The sequence below is a fragment of the Caenorhabditis elegans genome, chromosome X, assembly GCF_000002985.6.
Source record: "Caenorhabditis elegans chromosome X".
NCBI classification, from domain to species: Eukaryota; Metazoa; Nematoda; class Chromadorea; order Rhabditida; family Rhabditidae; genus Caenorhabditis; species Caenorhabditis elegans.
In genome coordinates this window covers 17458905-17474743 of record NC_003284.9, presented here as the reverse complement: position 1 = coordinate 17474743, position 15839 = coordinate 17458905, and the positions used below count along the sequence as shown (strand labels likewise).

The 15839-nt window shown below is 37.3% G+C and overlaps 4 protein-coding genes across 6 annotated transcripts; 3 read left to right on the top strand and 1 right to left on the bottom strand.

The window, feature by feature from the left end:
* Positions 1-209: 209 nt before the first annotated feature.
* Positions 210-7623, top strand: tps-1 (Alpha,alpha-trehalose-phosphate synthase [UDP-forming] 1; the record flags this gene model as incomplete). Of its 2 annotated transcripts, NM_001047837.5 has the most annotated exons (21): positions 210-308; positions 1028-1102; positions 1153-1491; positions 1545-1637; positions 2176-2397; positions 2569-2715; positions 2760-2939; positions 2987-3114; positions 3461-3539; positions 3590-3691; positions 3737-3892; positions 3939-4160; positions 4372-4482; positions 4529-5209; positions 5262-5390; positions 5503-5691; positions 5738-5847; positions 5902-6190; positions 6237-6470; positions 6523-6726; positions 7057-7623. In NM_001047837.5, 21 exons carry the CDS (start codon positions 216-218, stop codon positions 7267-7269), a joined length of 3996 nt encoding a protein of 1331 aa, NP_001041302.1. The 2 variants fall into 2 exon arrangements, with proteins under 2 accessions (NP_001041302.1, NP_001041303.1); NM_001047838.4 differs by lacking the exon at positions 210-308 and having other exon boundaries at positions 1046-1102; positions 7057-7269.
* Positions 7624-7738: 115 nt separating this feature from the next.
* ZK54.3 (MFS transporter) lies at positions 7739-9431 on the top strand. The gene is made up of 5 exons (NM_001392920.1): positions 7739-8122; positions 8413-8549; positions 8601-8732; positions 8948-9186; positions 9238-9431. The coding sequence occupies exons 1-3, from the start codon at positions 8062-8064 to the stop codon at positions 8670-8672; spliced, it is 270 nt and encodes an 89-aa protein (NP_001379785.1). The 5' UTR covers positions 7739-8061; the 3' UTR covers positions 8673-8732; positions 8948-9186; positions 9238-9431.
* A 411-nt stretch (positions 9432-9842) lies between these two features.
* On the top strand, positions 9843-13966 carry slc-17.1 (Sialin). 2 transcript variants are annotated; one of them, NM_001047836.7, is made up of 10 exons: positions 9843-9934; positions 10832-10995; positions 11563-11710; positions 11758-11938; positions 11988-12073; positions 12435-12562; positions 12969-13112; positions 13160-13292; positions 13393-13631; positions 13678-13966. In NM_001047836.7, exons 1-10 carry the CDS (start codon positions 9874-9876, stop codon positions 13816-13818), a joined length of 1425 nt encoding a protein of 474 aa, NP_001041301.1. In that variant the 5' UTR covers positions 9843-9873; the 3' UTR covers positions 13819-13966. The 2 variants fall into 2 exon arrangements, with proteins under 2 accessions (NP_001041301.1, NP_001041300.1); NM_001047835.5 differs by lacking the exon at positions 9843-9934 and adding an exon at positions 10657-10773.
* mlc-1 (Myosin regulatory light chain 1) lies at positions 13966-15534 on the bottom strand. Its single transcript, NM_078428.8, has 5 exons — positions 15512-15534; positions 15118-15252; positions 14937-15069; positions 14734-14882; positions 13966-14680 (listed from the first exon to the last, which is right to left on the bottom strand). Exons 1-5 carry the CDS (start codon positions 15512-15514, stop codon positions 14588-14590), a joined length of 513 nt encoding a protein of 170 aa, NP_510829.2. The 5' UTR covers positions 15515-15534; the 3' UTR covers positions 13966-14587.
* Between the last annotated feature and the right edge of the window lie 305 nt (positions 15535-15839).

Sequence of the window (15839 nt, the reverse complement as noted above, 5' to 3'; positions counted from 1 at the left end):
CTCTTTTCATCAATTACACAAATGTTTTCTGTGCCCCTTTTCTTTTTTCTTCAACCCTTGTTGATCAAATGTGTGTGTGCTCCATGATTCTTCTCCGTTTCCTTTGTATTTTTCTCTGACTGACTCCTTGTTTTCTTATCTCTCGCTGCTTTTTTTCTGTTTATGCATATTTGGGACAAAAAACTGCAAGGAAAACGACCTAATTGTAGAAATCGATGACCGACACCGCAACGGGAGTCCATTCAAATGCAAATGGAGTGGAGAAAGTGCCAACACCCGTTTTTTCTATAGAAGGAGAGCCAACACAGGTACGTGTGCTTTTTACGGTAAGATTCGGGGTTTTGCGGCTGGAAAAATTTTTGAGCAACCCTACAACTAAGCTTTGGGCAAATTGTTTTTAATAAATTGAAAACTTTCGATTTTATTTAATTACGGTTTTAGATTTTTTTTTCAAATCGTAATTTGCTCTACCATTTTTGGTGATCACCACTAACATGTTCTTCAAAATACTGTTTGCTTTGAATACTCCAAATTTCAAATGTGAGCATGAACTTTTAATAATTGCAACTTTTACAGTTTTGTGAAAAAATGTTATACGTATATGATATTTTTATAGACCAATATTAAATTAAATTTTTTTTTACATAACAACCCTCGATACTAGTAGGCGAAACAATTTTTATTGACTTTGAACCATAAAAAAAACAAAATTAGAGGAAATGTTTTGACAAAAACATCTTCGATTCTGGATGCTTGGATAGTTCTTCAAAATTTTGACTGCGCACTTTGAATTTATTTTAGTGTTTTACTTTTCTATATTTTTGCAACTGTGTATTAAGTAGCCAAAATTGTTATCAGTTAGTTTTAGAATAAACAATTTCCAAATTCTCTTTCAAAAACGTATTCTTTTATTTTTCAAATGCTAGCATATCTAGTTTTCTTTTTTCATAATTTAGAATAATACACTTTTGAAATTTGTAAACTCTAATAAACACAGCCCATATTTCATGCTACATTTAAATTCCAGGAAACAGCTCCCACGAGGATGGACCCATTTGACAGGCCAAAAAATGACAATGATCCGTTTGAGGATGCATTGAAGGTATAAAATCCACCGATTACATTTCAAAATGTCGATATTTTGTTTTCCAGAGATGTCATAAGATCCTTGAGAAGCTCGACTGTCCATTTGTAACGGGCAAAGAGAAGGATCTCGATGAAAGCGACGATATGACCGAGAACGAAGATCATGATGAAATGGCCAATGAGGATGATGGAATTCCATCGAATGAAAAGAAAGTTGAAACTAGGAAAATGGATTGCACATCTGGACAGTTGCTTGCTCCAAAGCTGCCGGAAAAGGCTGAATCCATATCCTCAGCATCAGAATCTTCCGAAGACAGTGAAAGCGTCGCCATACTCAAGTACACCGTCAGGACCTGTTATGCTATTTGGAAAAAGCGCCAGAAAAATTCTGAAATTGCTCTGAAGGTTGGCGATTTTTTAATGGATTTCACAAGATCTTCTGAATCATTTCTTTGCAGGGTTTGATGATTGTTCTGGAATTGTGTCTTTCGCAGCCGTCGGCTCGTGACGATGCGTTCTCTGCACTCTTAGAAACATTAGGATACAACACGGTAACGGGCAAGATAAGAAATTGGAAGAGAGTCAGCTGTCTTAGCGACAAGGGGGACATTGAATGCGGAGGGACAAAGTTGCAAAATAGAATAATAAAAAATAGTGATCTTTCACCACTGAATTGTTGATATTAAATGGTTTTGCAGTGAACAGAGAAATGTGGAGTATGACATGGATTTTTTGTATTTAGATGCATAGATTATCACTGATCAAAAATACCTAGATTGCTAATTGTAAGAAAAACATGGAAACATTTAAATATAAAAAAAAACGGCGACAATACAAGCACGCATTAATGTATTACTGAAATATGACAAAAATATAAATTTAAATTGAAACTTGGCAAAAAATAATTTTCTTTCAATTTTCCATTTAGAAAAACAGAACATTTGGAAATTTCACGCCAAACGAGTAATATTATATAAATGCAAGATCAAATATGTAGAAGATTTTTGTTTAGTTGTTATTATTATGACTGCAATCTTTTTTAAGTTGTAAGGTTTCAACGTACAAAAATCCTTATTATTGATAATTCAGGTGACGTTCTGGAAAGCAGTGGTCCCGCAAATCTACAACTCGGATTTATCCTATGCCACCCAGTATCGTGAAGCACTGCTTTTTTCGTTGGTCTTGTACGATGTCAATCACAGTAAAAATCGTCTGCGAGAACTGTATGCAGCGGTTCCTGGCGTCCGACAAAGTATGCTTGGAATTCGAGCAAAGCAGTTTGGAGAGAGATATCGGCATCTTCAAATGAAGGTAATTTGAGAAATATGAGCAAAATTGGTCGAATGAAACATTCTATAGCAGATTGGCAAACGGAATCTAGATACATTATTTTATCAATTTTTTAGATTCAAGTAGGTTTTTTTTTCAAAAAGCATGATTTTTACTTGCACTTTGCTTCGTTATATTCCCATTTTTTTCAAGATTGCTCGATCCCGTGCCAGCTCGAGAATGTCTTCCAAAATGGGCTCCGAGGAGAATTTGCCGGCAATGGCATCCATGATGAACGATGTAGTGTTCGATGAAGAGCCTCACACACAATCACCTTTGGTCGATATGTCGCACGACAAGGTACACAACTCTTAGTTTGTAAAAGCAAACATTTGGCGTTTTAGCAACGAGTTATCAATGTTTCAAATGCACCGCCGGTATCAATTAGTCGGAAGACAAGCGGGTCTTGGGAGATCAAACAAGGTTCGGGTGGACTCGTTGCATGTGTTGATCCAGTGATGTCAGCTGATAAGAAGAACATTTGGTTATCGAACCTTGGTGTGAACATGCAAGAAGAATTAAAGGTTGCGTTGGGTACACAACAAATCAAACACCAACAAAATATGTTTAGGAACACTCGACGAGTACGAACTCATTGGGACTTCCACTGATAAAACAAGCGTGTGCTGGAGAGGTTTTCTGCGTTTTGGAGCGGAATGAGAAAAAAGAAGAGTTGACACCAAAGCAGCAAGCAGTGGAGTAAGTCATAAGGAAATTGGATTATGTTAAAGCACAAAAAATATTGAAAAACAGAATGGGCATCAAAATTATTTGAATAATGCAGAAAATATGAAGCGTTAATTTAATTTCAAAAATGCACAACAGTACCTGTACTATATTTAACAAAGAGTAACCTTGTTTGATTTTTTAGAAATATGTGCAAAAGTTGCTTCAAAAATCCGAATTTCATGGGACTTTTCGAAAAAAGAATTTCTGCGCTTAATTTGAACATCAAAAAATACTGCAATTTGAAAGACCAAGCAAGGGCGGAAAACTAAATTACAGTGCTCAACTCTATGTATTCATAAAATAAATACTCTTACAGAAGCGACATGTCACTTCTATCGGTTCTCAACACTTATAATAAGCACAGTTATCAACTTAACCCGGTTGTGGTCAATCAAGTAAGGCCACTTTTCTCTGCCAGCTAAAAAATTTGCAAAGTTTGTTTTAGGATGACTACAACACTTATTACGGAGGAATCAGTAACGGGCTTCTTTGGCCAGCACTTCACAATTTGCCACAATACATCTCACCTTGCTTTGATGATCCGGAGGTTTGAAGATCAATAACATAATTCAACAAAAAACATTACTTTTAGTTGCTCCGCGAGCAGTGGTGTGCCTATGTACGTGTGAACTACCTCTTTGCAATTAACGCCGCACGCAACAGTCGTGCTCAGGACTTTATTTGGATCCATGACTATCACCTCATGCTTTGTGGGCAAATCATGAGATCTTTGGAATCCAGTCTTGATGTAACTTTTAGCCATTTCCACTGATTGAACAGTGAAGTTCTTACAGATCGGATTCTTCATTCACATTCCATTCCAACCACCAGCAAACTTCATGACAAAGTATAAGACGGTGGCTGATCCAATTATGAGGGCATTGCTGCGATTCACAAAAGTTGGATTCCAAACCAGTCGTGACAGAGACACGTTTGTGAAACTTGTTGCCAAACACATCAAGAGAACAAAAATTGAGTATGACTCTCGTCTGGATCGATACACTATTGAACATGATGTAAGTTTTAATGAGGAAGAAATGCCTGAACAGTTGTGAAAAATCTGTTGGCAATTTGTTTATAGGGCACATGTTAAGTTTTAAAATTTTCGAATTTCGGTGTTTTGACATTTTTGCAATAGCCGGATTGGCGAATTGCTTAAATTCCATTCTGATTGAAAATGCTGATCGCCACCTGGTTTTTAATCATCTACTAATTCATTCGTTTCAGGGATGGACCTGCTCCCTTGGTGTCTTCCCGGTATCCATAAAAATCGCGGATTTCGTCAATATTGCAAAGAATCCACAGACAATAATTGAAGCAGAAGAGATCAAGAAACAGGTTTTGTAGAAAGTTGAACATTTAAGAAATACAATTTTTTTTTCAGATTATGGGAAGAAGTGCCGATGGTGGGCAGTTGTTTTTCTCCGTCGAGAGATTCGACTACACAAAAGGAATCTCTGAAAAACTGCGTGCCTGGCAGAGATACTTCGAGAAGTATCCGGACCGTATAGGAAAGGATGTTCTTTTCCAAGTCGCTGTAACAAACAGAAGATCTGTTGATTCTTATCGTCAATATCAAGATGACGTCTTGGCAGTTGCCGATTTGATCAATCAGAAATTCAAAAGCGAAGACTACCCTGAATGGAAGCCAGTGATTTTTGAAACTGACGGTCTTCCAAGAACTCGTCTCATTGCTCACTACCTTGCAATGGACATTGGTGTAGTCACACCTTCCAAGGATGGAATGAACCTGGTTGCCAAGGAAATGCTTGTCTGTAACCCTACAGCTTCATTGGTTCTGTCCACCGGTGCTGGTACTGAAGTTCAGTTAAGCAATGCGCAGTTCTATTCCGAGCAAGAAGGGAAATGCTATCATCGAGTTGAAGAAATCTCAAATACTGAAGCATTTGCGGATAATTTCTTCGCCGCAGCAACCGAAAGCAAGGAAACTCGAACTAAGCATGGAGAAAAGATTAATCAATTCCTGTGCGTTCATGACATCGATGAGTGGAGTGATCAGTTCCTGGATCCCAAATGGACACATGAAGTTATCAGTCAATGCGAGGTAATTCATAGTTTTGTTTGATGAAACTTATAGTAAAATTGAGTATTTATAGGTGAAACAACTTGGCCAGTTCTATGGACTTATGAGTCGCACCGCTCAAGTTCGCCGTCAAATCGTGGAGTGTGTTCTAAAAGGACTACCAATTAGACCACACTTCAGATATTCGCTGGAAAACGCAAAGGTAAAAAAGCTAAGAATTAAAACGTTGAAAAATAACTACGAGGTTTCTTCTGTTATTCCAATATTAATTTTCGTTAACATACAATTTTTGAAATTAACAAAACAATTTTTAGAATTCTCTGGAAAGCTCATGCAAAAGCGGCACTAAACTCAGTCTGGAAGCTGATGAAGAGTCTGGAGAGGAAAAAGGTTTTGAAATCACCTATGATATTCATGACGAACTGAGTGAAATGGAAAAAGATTTGGCATTCCTAGCTTTCATTCAATCTGACGAGTACGAAAATGCGGAAGAATTTATTAAGGTAGTCAATAAATTCATTAATTTGCTTGACATAGGTTTATTTTTAGACTCTCGGATCATTCTATGAAGGTGGCCCAGTATTATTCAAGAATGAGGTCAAACAAGCCGCCGAGATGTTGCAACAAGGAATTCACTACAATACATTCTTCACTGACCGGTAAGTTTTGTGTTTTAATGTGTAAACGATGTGCACTAATCAAAATAATTTCAGTGATGGCACACTGAAGAGCTACGCATGCTCGTACCCTACCAGTGTGCAGCCAGCATACTCAGCAGTTATCCAGGCTCAGTTTGCGCGTCGTTGTGCAACTTTCTGTGCAATTGTTACTACAGCCCCGCTGCTTCATACTGGAATTTTGGAAGTCGCAACAATTCCAGAAGGATACTACGCGTATGGTGCTTCTGCTGGTAGAGAATGGTACTTAAATCCTGCTCAACAATTCAAGGATCGATCGTTTTCGGCAATTGATCTGAACTTGATGAACAAGGTGTTTGACATTGTAAGTGAACAACTAGGTACAAAATTTTAATTTGTTCAACGTTCAGATCGAGGAACTCCTTGAACGCCCAGAGTTCCGCATCTTCAAATGGATTGGTAGTGGAATTCAAAAACATTGTGGGCACATTACTATTGCCAAGCAAGATGTGAATGGAACAATTCCATCCCGAAAAGTAATCAGACTTTATGAGCAACTTGTCAAGATAGTTAATGATTTTGACCCGAACGGCACAACTCTCACAATGCGCGAGTCGGACCTTGACTTCAAGATTTATGTAAAAGTATGTGTTTCAAAAAAAAAGGAAAGAAATATTCAAAAATGGAAAATTGCAGGCAAAACTGAAGGGGAGAATTTTTAACAAAGGTCACGGTATCCGTCTGGTTAGAGAACGACTGAAGCCAAACATGTCGAAGGGTAACTGCTTGGTTTGCGGAGACAACGAATCAGATATCCCAATGCTTGAGGAATGCCTGAAGTTGGCTGGTTCAAAGGTTTACACAATTTGGGTAACCGCAGATACGAATTTGCAAGAAAAAGTAAGTTGATTTTCGAAAACAGCTTATTGCTGATGAGGGCGCATATTGAAAATTCGAAAAGTCGATAATTTCCCTAGCATCGAATTGCTAATAATTTCCGATTGCCCCCCCCCCCCCCTAAAACATGATAAATTACAAACTTAGTTTACACAAAGAACTCGAAAAACACCATTTTAAGTTGCTTCATCAGATTGTTTTTTTGTTAATCATTAGTTTAGACAAAGTTAAAAAAAAACATTGAATATGCGGCACATTGAAGAATTCGCCACAATTCGGTAAATTTACCGCACTTTCCTGATTGAAATCATTCTATACACATATTAATTCCAGGTAACCCAACTGTGTGATCGCTTTAGTTGCTCCAATATTCACTTTGTCTCATGCCCTCAAGTACTTCTCGGAGCAATGGCCTACGCAACTGCCCATACGTTGGTTGATGAGAGAAACCGAAAACTGGATTACTATTACGATTCTGACACTCCAATGGATCAGGAGGAAAGTAGTACTCTTGGTGCCTCTCTTGGAACTTCCTTTGGAAATTGAGAACAATAAAATACTCATTATTTATGATTTTGTTTTTTTAACAGCTTCATTATTCGACATTTCTTTTTCTTACATCAAAATATCTAAATTCCAGTATTAACCTCTTTAATAATATTCCATCCAAGTCCATCCCGACATTTCAATACCGTTTCTTTTTAGTTTGCCTGGTGCACTTTTATGTTTTCATCATCATAATACTTGTAAATACAGTGTCTCTTGTTAGATTCCTCATACTTCCCATCCGCAGCCAAAGTTTTGTCCTCATGTATCATTTCTCTATGAGAATTTTATGGTAGATATCGTTTATTGAACTCTTGTTAATGTTTTTTTCACAGAATAAATGTATATTTTTTCAAGGTCAGCGAGTTTTTGGTGTTTGTCAGACAATCTAAGTAACGTTAAGTATTTGTTAGTATACGTTTAATATGTATTGTATACATATTCCGGACCAGATATAAAAAATTAGTAGAGATATATTCTACGAAAATGGGCAAGATGAATAGTTTGTGGTAAAACTACGCAGGTTTTTGAATACCTAAAGCCAAAAATTTCATAATAAATTGATTCTTAACCCTTTTTCGGCAATTTTACAACTACATCACTAATCTCCTGACGTCAAAAACTCGAAGAACACAAGAAACGGAAATACTTGGATTGACGTCACACGAAACATATAAGAGCTACAAAATCGATATAAAGCAGCAAGGAGGGAGGAGGTGCCTTGGAAGAGCACGGAGCAGAAACAAATAGGAAGTGTTTCGATTAAATTCCGATCTGTTTTCGACGATTTGAATGAAAGCTGAAACTCTCCCACTAAGACCACTTTCAAATGGAACAACTGAAGCCATTGATGGTATCGTTTTAAATTTTGAAAATAAAAATGTTCTTTGATAGTTACTTTTTTAGTCATTTGAAACTTTTTAGTTGAAATATATTTTTAGATATTGGAATAAATTTAGTAAATTGATTTATTTAGAAAACGATTTTTAAATAATCTTGAAATTTAGCTGTTTAACTTCTAAATAAATTTATTTGAAAATACAACTAAACAAATTGAAAAGAATCAAATCGAATCCCTCCTCCTGAAAATAAAAGTTGCATTTTTCAAAGGGAAAGAACTCCAGACAATTATTATTTTTTGAGATTCTAAGAGATGGAAACGACGTCATTTAGTGGCAGTTTTGGCAATGTTTGGATTTGCTTTTATTTACGGTACACAAATCACTTTGAGCAATACATTTATGGAAGATGAACAGAAAGTCAACAAAACAAAAATTCCTGTAAGTGCTGCTTTTGGAATTTTAATTTTATAGGATGGTTTCATATCCTAGGACTCCCATGAGGACGCCGCACCGGTGCCGTCACTCACGCCGCATGTATCCGAATTTAACGTTCGGCGCTGAACCCCGAACGTGACGGCCACTTCCAAATAACTACATGTCTTCACTACGTTCTAACCTAAGGTGAATCTAGGGGTAAGGCGGTAACGTTCAAAGCTAAAATACGGTTAGTTTTTCACGCATTATTGTTTTTAATTGGTCTGTAGCTTTTTGAATACCTCGTCACTTTAGAGAGAGTACCAGTTCTTGACAATAATTTGGAATTATAAAACACATTTATATATGGTCTATCTTTTTTGCCGGTACATTTCAACGCTTCTAAGTTTTCAATTTTTCAGAATTTATTGGACAAGCTGTGTTTCTCTTCTTAGTTACAACTACCTCCAACTCAATTCTTCTTGTTACCCTTTTTTCCATTTCTTCCGGATTCGGTGGAATTTGCTGGAGTGGATTCCTAGTAAATCATCTCGACTTGGCACCACAGTATGCTGGACACCTGATAGCCTTGTCACACACATTGGCAACAATTCCTGCTATTTTCGGTCCCTCTTTAATTAAGGCAATTGTGAAGCATGGTGTAAGCTCACATTGTTGAATTGAAATATTTTGAAAAATGCATAATGTTTAGACAATCGATGAATGGAATGTAATCATGTACGGCGGTATCATTGCCTATCTTTTTGGAGCTAGCATTTTCTGGAAGTTTGCAGACGCCAATATTCAACCATGGGCCACACAAATAAATTCTAAAGCTTGAACTTTTTCTCTTGATTTCTATTTGTTCCGAGCATTTGGTACACGAATAAAGTTCGTTCTTGACTTGTTTTTTCTCTCAGAAAAGTGAAAATCTAAAGATATTTTTTGAACACTTTAATTCTAGCAAAAAAGTATATACATCTTGCTATACAACTCCAAAGGCTTCACAACTTCATACTTCTCCATAAATTTATGTTGGCAACGCGGCAAGAGAAAGAAAAATGGAAATTTATATTCAAAGTCATTCTAACAGAATAGCTAATGAGCCCACGAGAGCTCTAGTAACAACAAAAAATTTGGATGTGCTTACTCGGTCTCTCAAATTTTCAGCTAGCATATGTGATTGCAGTCACAGCGTCGTGCTGCTCGCCGAGCTCTAAAATCGATATAAGGCAACAACGGGGTGGGGGGCACAGCGGGAGAGTAGAAGAAGAGCACGGAGCAAAGACGAATTTGGAGTGGACTCATTTTGAGTTCTAACTGGCTCTCGAAACGTTGTGCGAAAAAGATGGAGGCTGAACCTCCTCCATCAAGAACACTTCCATATGGAACATCTGAAACAATTGATGGTAAGCTTTTTTGGCAAATCTTGGGCTTTTCAACTGTTAAGCTGAGTTTTTTTGAGATAAACTGTGTAATTTTTTCTCGGAATGTTGAACTCACAAAATGTTTCAAAATGAGAAAAAAACTCTGCAATTCTTCTGAGTTAAACGAATTCTTCAAATTACATATTCACAATAATTTTTCTACAGTTAATGCTTCAACTTTTTTAATAAACATTCTACTTTTTCACGGCTCACACTTTATTTTCACAGAATTTCAGAAAAGAATGTGAACATAGAAAATAACTGACACTTTTTTTTCCAGATTCCTATTAGTTAAAATATTTTTCGATAAACATGTAAAAGAAACAAGATCCGTAAAAACTGAGTATTGAAATGGATACTAAGAAAAATAAATAAATACAGAAATTCTATTTGATGTTGAGAAGACTCCTTGGGCTCATTTTTTTAATTTTCATTAGCTTTAACTTGGTTTCTTGTTGAGTTTAAAAATTCTCAACTCCAAACAAAATTTCATGGCAATTATTTTCATTAAAAATATAATTTTCGTAAATGTAACTTTTGTTTTTTAGTCAACAACTTGTTTAAAGAGCTCTATAAAAATCGATCATGCGCATCGAGACAATAATGGTGCTACGTTTCCCTTTGGACTGTTCATCAATCTGCGTCTCTCGAATTCTCTTTCTCTCTTACCACCTCCTCTCGATCTGTCAAACTGTCTCGGATGACTGTATCGCTATTAATTTATTTATGAAAATTATACTTTTGTATGTATCGTATATTGAGTCAAAATGAAAACGAGTGTTCGAAAAATGATGAAGATGTTAATATAAGAAGAGCTATAGGTACCAATAACAAATTCTTCTTTTATATCTGTTACGAAATTTATAAAATATTTTCCAGACGATGAAGCTTTGGAATCCAAAAGATGGAAGCGACGTCACGTGGTGGCAATTTTGGCGTTGCTCGGATTTGCCAATATCTACGCAATGAGAGCTAATTTGAGCATTGCAATCGTTGAGATGACTTCCGGAACTGAACGAAAAGTGAATGGAACGACGCTTCATGTAAGTGTTTTGTGTGAAATTCGGAAATGGAATCTCAAGCACGCATGTGCTTGAAAACTAAGTAAATGTAGAAATAAAAATTTGAATTGAAAATAATATGCATCTACTGATAATATTCTGATTTTCTCATGTTTCTATGAATTTTTGGCATAGAAAATTTCTAATTGCAAACTTGAGTTGTTGTTGAAACTTTGCGTTGATGTGAATAATTGTGTTTTATTTTAACCCAAATTTCCGCTTGCCAAACATTTTGCGACTGGGCAACTTCAGCGTTTGCCAATGTCAGTGAAAAATTGTTTATTCTGATTCTTCTTAAAGCCGGAAAGATACAACACCTTATTGTAAATAAAAATAATACTATGTTTTCTCAAAAACGATAGTCAAAACTTTGGCAACTTGAGGCCAAAAATTTCCAATGTTTTGACAGCTACGTTTTCCGGTTGCCAAGTAGGTCAGAGTTCGACAACTTCAACATTTGCAGGTTGTAGATCATTTTAGCACTAAGCTCTGACATGCACCGAAAACAAATTAAGAAATTAAAAATTTGAAATTTATCCATACTTTCAGGTTCTCGGTGATTTTGAAAACTGGACCCCAATGACGCAAGGAGTTGTGCTCAGTTCCTTTTTTTACGGCTATATCGTCTCCCAACTGCCCGGCGGATATCTCGCATACACTCATGGAGCAAAAACCATCTTTTTCGCTGGCACATTTGGTACGGGCAATTCATCTATTCAACTCATCCATCTCATTTATTTATAGGAACCGCTGTCTTCACGCTCCTCACGCCGCCATTCGCCAGAATGGGATACGGAATGCTCGTTTTTGCTCGCTTCATGGAGGGATTACTCGAAGGGGTCACTTATCCGGCAATGCACGTGATTTGGAGCAGATGGGCACCTCCAATGGAACAGACAAAGCTTGCAACTTTTGCATTCTCAGGGTATCAGAATGAGAAGTTTTTGGAAAATTTAGAAGCTTTTTTGTTTCAGATCATATTTCGGAACTGTTGTCGCCATGCCACTGTCCGCGTATTTGGGAGAACATTTTGGGTGGCCAATGATATTTTGGTTTTTTGGTAAGATTTTGAAAAAAATTTCCTGAATTTAAAAGTATTCCAACAAAACAGTTTCTAAAACTACTATTTTTGTAAATATTCATTGTGAGGGCACTTATTTCATGCACTTGTAAGTTAGTATAGAAATAACATTTTGTATTAATTTTTTGCAAATCTATAAAAATTTAATTTTTATTTTTTGGTGATCTTTAGAATCATAGCCCATTTTGATACCAATTCTGAAATTTTTATTTGTCAAAATGGAGCTTTGGCTCATTTCTGGTATGTTTTTTTCATATTCTTCATATTTGTCGATACATCATTTTTGAAAAATTTCTATTGTATAATACAAGAAAATCTCATTCAATTTCCATAATTCCAGGCGCACTTGGTGTGATTTGGTGCATGGTTTGGTACAAGACGGTGCATGATCGGCCAGAAGATGATCCGAAAATCTCAACATCCGAGCTGGCATTACTGCAGCGTGATGCCGTCAGCCAGAACCATTATGTGAGTTGGCGTGTATGCCGAGAGCAAGAGAGAAATTGTGAGAGAATCTTTTTGTGTTACACATAAACACACACAGCAACTCGAGCACTTTTTTCCGCTGAGAAGAACACAATGAAACGCCAGAAAACAGAGAGATTTGGGGATTGAGGAAGAAAAATTTTCTGAAGAAAAAAAAAACAGAAAAAAGAGATAATTTCGGAAGAAACAAGTATATCCAATAATTGAAAACTGGCATTACCAGTAAAAATATAATCTACAAAATAAAAATAATAATTAAAAAAATAATTAACAATTTAACAGCTCTCTAATTTCAAATTCTCACCCTAGGAACTACATAGACTGCAACAAAACGAAAAAAACATTATTAAAAAAGGTGCTGAAATGAAGATTTTTAGTTTGTTTTCAGATTGTTCCATGGGCCCAAATCCTCCGTTCTAAGCCAGTTTGGGCCGTCATCGTTGCCCATAGCGCTCAAAACCTCGGCTTCTACATAATGCTTACAAACTTGCCAAAAATGTTGAAGGATATCGCGGGGTACAATGTAGAAAAGGTTATTCCTGACTATCAACAATTTATATTTTTATTGAAAGTTTTTAGGCTGGAATTGCCAGTAGTCTGCCGTACTTCTTGATGGGATTCCAAATTATTACTGGAGGGCAGCTGTGCGACTACTTGAGACGGGATAAGCATTACGACACACTTTTCGTGAGAAAAATGGCTTGCGCATTAGGTACTTCAAAAATTAAAATTGTTGATAAATCTAAGAAAAAACTATAAAATAGATGTTTGAAATGATTTATTAATTTGAAAAAGATCTTAACATTTTCCAGGTTTCATCGGTCAATCTGTGTTTCTCTTCCTTGTTATGACCACCTCTAACTCGCTGCTTCTGGTCCTTTTCTTCTCAATTTCCATCGGACTAGGCGGAATTTGTTGGTGTGGATTTTCAGTAAATCATCTGGATTTGGCCCCACAGTATGCTGGACATTTGATGGCCACGTCGAACACATTTGCGACAATTCCTGGAATTTTCGGACCTCTTCTAGTTGGAGCAATTGTGCAAAATGGGGTAAGCTTACAAGCCAGAGAAACTAAAAAAATTTACCTGTTTTTAGACAATCGGTGAGTGGAACGTGATCATGTACATCATAATATCTGCTTATCTGCTCGGAGCTGCAATTTTTTGGAAGTTCGCCGACGCTACCCTACAACCATGGGCCGCAGAGCACACTTCCTTTGTCGGACAGCTGGAATAGATGGTCAACATATCTAACTTTCCCACATTTCCTTTCTATTAGAAGCATAATTGATCTTTCCCCACAGAGTTTTTCCTTATTTTTTTTCTAGCTTTCAGAATTTTGAGGCTGAACTCCTTCAAAGAACACAATGAAAGTCTGGATGTTGAATTGAGACATTGTTTATTTTACATATTGAAAGTACATCGTAGAGCTTTGACTAGTCCCGATATGGGAGAATGTATATGCACCACAAGTAACTGCTCAGAGAAAATCTAGAAGAAGTTTGCAAATGTTTTGGAATACCAAAGTAATGAAAGTGGGTGAACACAAAAAAAAAATGACAAAACATGTAATGAAATGACAATAGAATTTGCGAGCGAGAAAAAAGAAGGAAAAACCATTTGGAGTGATAGAAGTGTGTACGCGCAGTCAGACGGCGTGGTTAGGAAATTGGGGTTGCCAGATGGCTTCGAAATGACGTTATTCTTCCCACTGGTGGAAGAAGTTGGTCAAACCAACCGGCAACCACACATTTCCAGGTGATTATAATGATCTCGGCTATAAAACTAAGGGTAAAGAGCGGCGAAAATAGAAAAATGCGCGCGGAATGGGTTAGAGCGCCGTCTGAACGCTGCGCCACACGGAATGACAACAATGAGTCTTGAATACACGGCGATGTATCATAGGAGCACGTGGAAAGGTCTTCAAATGAGACACCGTAATGGATTCTAGAATAACGTTGACGCCACTCCCAAAGTGGTTGCAATTGCTTGTGGGCTGGAGATGTTCAGGCGCTGGCGAGCTCGTCTTGGGCTCCGGTGGTAATGAGGTGAGCGAAGGCCTTGTAGTCGACCTCTCCTCCCTCGATTGGTGGCTTTCCCTAAAAAATGAGGAGTTGGGAAGTTTCAAAAATTTCAGAAAGAATGAATTTACCTTGTACATAGCCTTGACCTCATCCTCGTCCAATGGCTCTCCTCTCTTGTTTTGAAGGATCTTGATAAGGTCGTCCTCCTTGATCTTTCCGCAGTCCTTCTTGTCGAACATGGCAAAGGCTCCAATAATGGTGGCCTCTGGGTCAGTTCCTGAAATTAAATAGATTCAAATCACCATTAACTTATCAAATTTAATTAGCCTACCTGTCAATCTCTCTCCGAAAAGGGTGAGGAAGACGGTGAAGTTGATTGGTCCGGAAGCCTCTTTAATCATGGCGTCGATCTGGCTGTCTGGGGCGATTTGTCCCATGGAAGCGTAGAGATCCTTGAGGTCAGACTAAAAATTGTTGATTAGAACCATTAAAAAAATAAGAAAAATTCTAACCTTGTCAATTATTCCGTCCTTGTTCTGATCCATGATTCCGAAAGCCTCCTTGAATTCCTGGATGGTCTTCTGGTCGAATTGGGCGGCCTCGGATCCCGAGCGCTTCTTTGAGGACTTCTTCTTGGCGGCCTTGGACTGGAAAATTGAGAACATATTGACAATTTTATAGTCGATTTAATTGCTTGATTTTTAAACAAAGCCTAAATCTAAATGTTACGTTCTTAATTTACCAGAAATTTTTTAAAGATGAAACTGATTATAGAACCTCTGATTCAAAATAAATAATTTTTTAAATACAATATAGACAGGTTAAATCAAAATATATATGAACGCACTCCTATTCCTATACAGAAACTCATGCTTTTCAAATAACTTATTAAAAAATCCAACTCACCATTTTGTGGACTGTACTGAGTAGTGAACTGAGACTAACTGAAGATTATCCGTCGCTTTTGTCTGCCTTTTACACTCGTTGGGCCCCGCGTCGAGGGGAGGGCTGTTTGAGCAAATCTCAACAACTTTACACAAGAGGCGCACCGCCCCCGTGGTGCTAACATCAGGCACCCGTCGGAGGTTTCCAAGAAGATGGGCAAAACTCTCGCCTTGCTTGCGTCGCGATGCCTCTTACCCGCCATCGAAAAAGTTGCTCGATCGGATAAATGAGGGGATGCAATAAGGGAAAGGGAATAGATCATCCGAGCTTTAAATCTGAGCAGGGCACA

Bases quoted from the DNA above. Each gene is read 5' to 3' on its own strand.
- mlc-1 (NM_078428.8), bottom strand. The intron at 15,070-15,117 runs GTTAGAATTTTT...AACAATTTTTAG, and splicing joins AGGACGGAATAATTGACAAG to TCTGACCTCAAGGATCTCTA. The intron at 14,883-14,936 runs GTAGGCTAATTA...ATTTAATTTCAG, and splicing joins TTTCGGAGAGAGATTGACAG to GAACTGACCCAGAGGCCACC.
- ZK54.3 (NM_001392920.1), top strand. From the start codon at position 8,062: ATGAAAGCTGAAACTCTCCCACTAAGACCACTTTCAAATGGAACAACT. The intron at 8,123-8,412 runs GTATCGTTTTAA...TTATTTTTTGAG, and splicing joins AACAACTGAAGCCATTGATG to ATTCTAAGAGATGGAAACGA. The intron at 8,550-8,600 runs GTAAGTGCTGCT...TTCATATCCTAG, and splicing joins TCAACAAAACAAAAATTCCT to GACTCCCATGAGGACGCCGC.
- slc-17.1 (NM_001047835.5), top strand. From the start codon at position 10,698: ATGTATCGTATATTGAGTCAAAATGAAAACGAGTGTTCGAAAAATGAT. The intron at 12,074-12,434 runs GTAAGATTTTGA...CCATAATTCCAG, and splicing joins AATGATATTTTGGTTTTTTG to GCGCACTTGGTGTGATTTGG. The intron at 13,293-13,392 runs GTACTTCAAAAA...AACATTTTCCAG, and splicing joins AAAAATGGCTTGCGCATTAG to GTTTCATCGGTCAATCTGTG.